General features: G+C 36.0%; 1 protein-coding gene across 1 annotated transcript; it reads left to right on the forward strand.

Moving 5' to 3' along the window:
• The first annotated feature begins 649 nt into the window (after positions 1–649).
• LOC132180020 (SWI/SNF and RSC complexes subunit ssr3-like) lies at positions 650–4,166 on the forward strand. Its single transcript, XM_059592861.1, has 2 exons — positions 650–1,017; positions 3,771–4,166. Exons 1-2 carry the CDS (start codon positions 718–720, stop codon positions 3,888–3,890), a joined length of 420 nt encoding a protein of 139 aa, XP_059448844.1. The 5' UTR covers positions 650–717; the 3' UTR covers positions 3,891–4,166.
• Positions 4,167–4,577: the final 411 nt, after the last annotated feature.

Consider the following 4,577-nt stretch of genomic DNA (forward strand, 5'->3'; position numbering starts at 1 on the left):
GCTTTTGAGTTCAAAATCTAGTGCATTAGGTTGTAGATTATTTGTGTGCATTTTTTGTGCTTTAGGTGATGTGTCTTTGTGCTATTAGTTGCTGCAAAAGATCCCTTTTGCAGATGGACCGCATAGGAGGTTTACTCGGACTAGAAAGCTATATAAGTGAGTCAGCTCATTTTGAATGCTCGTAAGGAAATCTAATTCAAGCCATATTTTGGGGTTTTATTCAAATTTGGATTAGAAAAATCATTTTAAATGTTTTAAGAATAGATATTAATTTTAAGGAAAATGCTAGGTATTTTTCTGATTTCTTCTCAACAGTGATGTGGCTTTTAAAATCACCGTTGAATTTAAGATTATCATTATTGATTTTTAATCTATTGGTGATTTTAAAAATTACATCACAGTTGAAAACCAGAAGAACACCTAACATTTTTCTTAATTTAATAAACTAAAATAATAAAAATAAAATCCTCCAAACCAATTGAAAGAAAACTTTGTCTAAAATTTCAACAAGTTGGGTGGGCTTGGGTTGGCTCTCACATCGTCCATATTCATACCATTTTCAGCCCAAAAATGTCCTTTCTTAAAAATGAGAGGATATTTTGGTAATTATGTGCCATCTGGAAAAGCTAAGAAATTGTAGAACCGGGGATTAGGCGGGCTCAGAATTGTCTTTCTGTCTCACACTCACACACTCTATCCTTTCGCAGAGCAAACGACATGGCGACCTCTCTAGGGCTCTTCTCCACCTTTCTCTCCGGCAAAACGGCGTCGTTGATGGTCAAATCTTCCTTGTGCTCACCCTCCTCCTCTCTCATGGTTCCTGCTAACCTGCGCACGGTGCGCACGGTGATTTCAGCTACCGTGTCCGACAAAGCACCAGGCACGCGCGCGCCCCGAGGCATCATGAAGCCCCGCCGTATCTCGCCGGAGATGCAAGCCCTCGTTGGCGTCCCCGAGATCTCTCGCACCCAAGCTCTCAAGCAGATTTGGGCCCACATTAAGGAACACAATCTTCAGGTTTAATTTTAGTGACTTTTTGCAAGAAATAGCTGCCTTTTGAAGCCCTTGTTGTGGGTTTTGGTTTAACTGGGGTTTTATGTTTGGATAAGGCTTTGGTGCTAAATGAAATGTGGATTATGTTGGTTACTATGATTTTTATGAAAACAAATTTGTGGATTTGACATGTATTTGTATTTGTGTGTTTGGATAAGGCTCTGCTGGTGGAAATGAAATTTGGCTTTGTTTTTGGTGGTGGTGGTGGTGGTGCACATGGAATGGGATTTAAATGTAGGTTTTGTCTTTTTGGGGTTTAGAGGAGTTCATACGTTTGGATAAGGCTTTGTTGCTGCGAATGAAATGTGGGTTATGTTATTGCTGTTGTGCGTCAAATTAGTTAGTATGATGTTTCTGAAACCGTAATGTGTTTAATTTGGGTTTTGGGGTTTAAGATGGGTTTCCATATTTTGATAAGTTTCTCTTGGCTTGGTGTAAATGAAATTTAGGCTTTGATGTTAATTTTTTTTTTCTTAATATGTACAAGTGATAGGTCATTGTCAAAACCCTTCTGTGGGTTTCGGTTTAGATGGGTGTTTATGTTTGGACAAGGCTGTGTTGGATGTGAAAGGTTGGTATTGTTGTTAGTCTGTTTTGTTTTCTTTATTTTTTGAAGTAATATGTGAATCTTGAAACTATCAAAGGTGGTGTTTGGTTTGGGTTTGTGGTTTGTTTGGGTTCTAGATGGGTTTCTTATGTTGGTTTAAGGCTCTATTGGTACAAAGAAAACCAGGTTGTTATTAAGGCTAAAAGAAACTCATTATTTCTTGTTTGGTGTTTTTCATGGTATAGATAGAAATGGTCTTTGTTGCTACTATATTTTAGTTTGGTTCTGCCAACTTTGTATATGGGTTTATTGGGTAGATATGGATGCTTTTGCTTGTCTGAGGCTGTTTTTGGTGTATAATAGATGTGGGTTTTGCTAGTTCTGGATTTAAGTTTGTTTCTATTCTACAAGGATGTGTTGTTATGGTGAAATGCTTTACCTGAGATAGGTTTCGTACTATGGGGTTGTCTAATGGGTGTATATGTTGTTTTGGACGTTTTACATTGTGAAATTTGGATCAAGGTAGGTTTGCTTATTTACTCTTGACAAATTTTGGTTCTCTTAGGCTTTTTTCTACTTCTAGATAGGTGTTTCTCTTGTATACTTACTGTATGCCTGGGTTGTGCTTTGCGCTTTTAATGATATTTCGATAAAGATTTGGTTCTCTTAGGTTTTCAAATGCATATCTGTTGTTTGGACTGGTTCTAAATCTGCACAAGCTATGTATACGGGGAAATATAGGCTTTTTTATTATCGTCCTGTGGTTGGTCCTGTTAGAATCTTCTATGGGTTTATATTCTTCATTGGCACTCTTTTGCCTTCTCTTTTCTCTGGACAAGAGTGCTGGTGGGCACAGGGAGAGAGCAGGCAAAATGTATTATTCATAACGAAAAGAAAGATACTGTTTTTTGTGCTTCCATAATTGGATAAGTTTTGTTTTATTGATGATGAAATGTGTGTTTTCTGTGTCAACATGCTTGGACTTGTTCGGTTTTTATCATGGGTTCTTATGGTTTATGCTTGTTTTAGGTATTTAGTCAAAGCACTAAGGTCTTTTGGTGAATGCGCAAAGCAAGGTGTTAGTTTAAGTGAAGTAGATGTTTAGAGGTATTAGAATTAACAAAAAGGAAAAAATTGGAGGACTAAACTTACAGGAATTGGTTGACAACACTTTCAAGTTTATCATAAGTCCCAGTAAGCTTGAGATGGTGTGAGTACTTTTTAAGTTGTGTGGCAAAGAACTAAATCTCCTTCTTTACAGACCAAAATTTTAGTCATGTTGTAGCCATTTAACTATAGTGATGGGAAGAGCATCTTTCCCTCGAGGAAATTGCAAGGTCTCAAACATGACCAAAGATTATGCAATCACTATGATGAGTGTTAGATATGACAGGTTATGGTGCTTAATTTGACATGGAAATCTTCACTACTTTATATTCGTTCACTCCTCACTCTACTAACGCGGGGCAAGTGATTATTAATATCCGACCCCAATGGGGAGACCGTGTGTTTTATAATCATACTGTCAGATCAGTTTCCTTTTTGTTCTTTATTTGTGAATACCTTGTAGAATACGATACATGATAAAATGCATATAGAATTTGATACTGATATAGTGCGAGGTTTTACAACTGTGGTTTCCATGCTTTACATTGCGTAGATAAGATTTTTTTGGGACTGAATAGTTATGATTCACCTACATTTTAGTATCCCTACTATTTGGTTGATATACGGTGGTGGTGTGGTTATGTTTGTTGTTAGTAGACCTGAGTTCAAATCTTTTGTGATGCTTTCCAACTGTCTTACCAGGATATACTATATTTCTTATATATAGTATAATTGCCTTGCTCACAATTGTACTAGCATAATTGTGCATGCAGTAACGGCTTTAACAAAAAGAGAGAGCGAATTTAAATTAGTTGAAGACACGCTGTGGCTGATGTTCCAAACAGATTCCACTTGGGTGATAGGATTACTATTTCTGTGTCTCAAATTGCTGAGTTTTTTTTTTTTTTTTTTACTTTGAATATGACTTATCCTGGGAAAATCTTTCAGTGAAGTCTTTTTTCCTTCATGTAGATTTCGAATGTGTAATATCAACCAATATTCCATGTCTATGATAAGTATCTTAATTTCTTCCTGACTTGGCCCCCTCTTTTCATTCTTTTAGGACCCTGAAAACAAGAAGATCATAATCTGTGATGAGAAGCTGAAGAAGATATTTGCAGGAAAAGAGAAGATTGGGTTTCTCGAGATTGCCGGTTTGATTAGTCCTCACTTCCTTAAGTGAAACGAAGCATGCAAGAGAACCAGGATGAAGTTTGTGGAGATCTTATGAAGCCAATCTTTTGTACGTGAGGGCTGTGTTTTGGCTGATGATTATTAAAGACTACTGCTTTTTGCAACTTACTAGTGTTCTTAGTCTTCTTAAGAGTATTTAGGAGTCTTTAATTCCAGGTTCGTCAATATTTAGGCAATCCAATATGAACAGTGACTGCCAGTTTCTGGTTTATTCCACATCTTGAATTGTGGTGGAATCATATATAATGGATTGTATTTTGGCTAATATGTTTGTTAATGGTTTTGGGGTGTTTTTGGTTTTTGGTTTGAAAAAAGTATTATGATGTGGCATAAATGTGGTAATTGTATTTGGGCGTACATGAACCTATAAATCTTCTTCATAGCCAAAAAACTGAGTTTGGTAAACTTTTTAAAATCTTTGTTCGCTTGCTTGAAAAAATGTCAGTTATCTAAACCTATTTTTAAATGTGGCCTTCGTTACTAGCACACTTTCTAAAACAAACAACAAAACTATTTTTTATATTTTTTTCATAAAATGCGTATAAAAAAAGGAAAACACAAAATACTTCTCAAAAAATAATAAAATAATTACTATAAACGCTTCATGGCCTTGCAGTGATGAATTAGGATCTGTTCAATTTTATTTGAACCGGATAATATTCAGTTAGTTATAGTG

Source organism: Corylus avellana, chromosome ca4 (genome assembly GCF_901000735.1).
Source record: "Corylus avellana chromosome ca4, CavTom2PMs-1.0".
NCBI classification, from domain to species: Eukaryota; Viridiplantae; Streptophyta; class Magnoliopsida; order Fagales; family Betulaceae; genus Corylus; species Corylus avellana.

Bases quoted from the DNA above. Each gene is read 5' to 3' on its own strand.
- LOC132180020 (XM_059592861.1), top strand. From the start codon at position 718: ATGGCGACCTCTCTAGGGCTCTTCTCCACCTTTCTCTCCGGCAAAACG. The intron at 1,018-3,770 runs GTTTAATTTTAG...TCATTCTTTTAG, and splicing joins TTAAGGAACACAATCTTCAG to GACCCTGAAAACAAGAAGAT.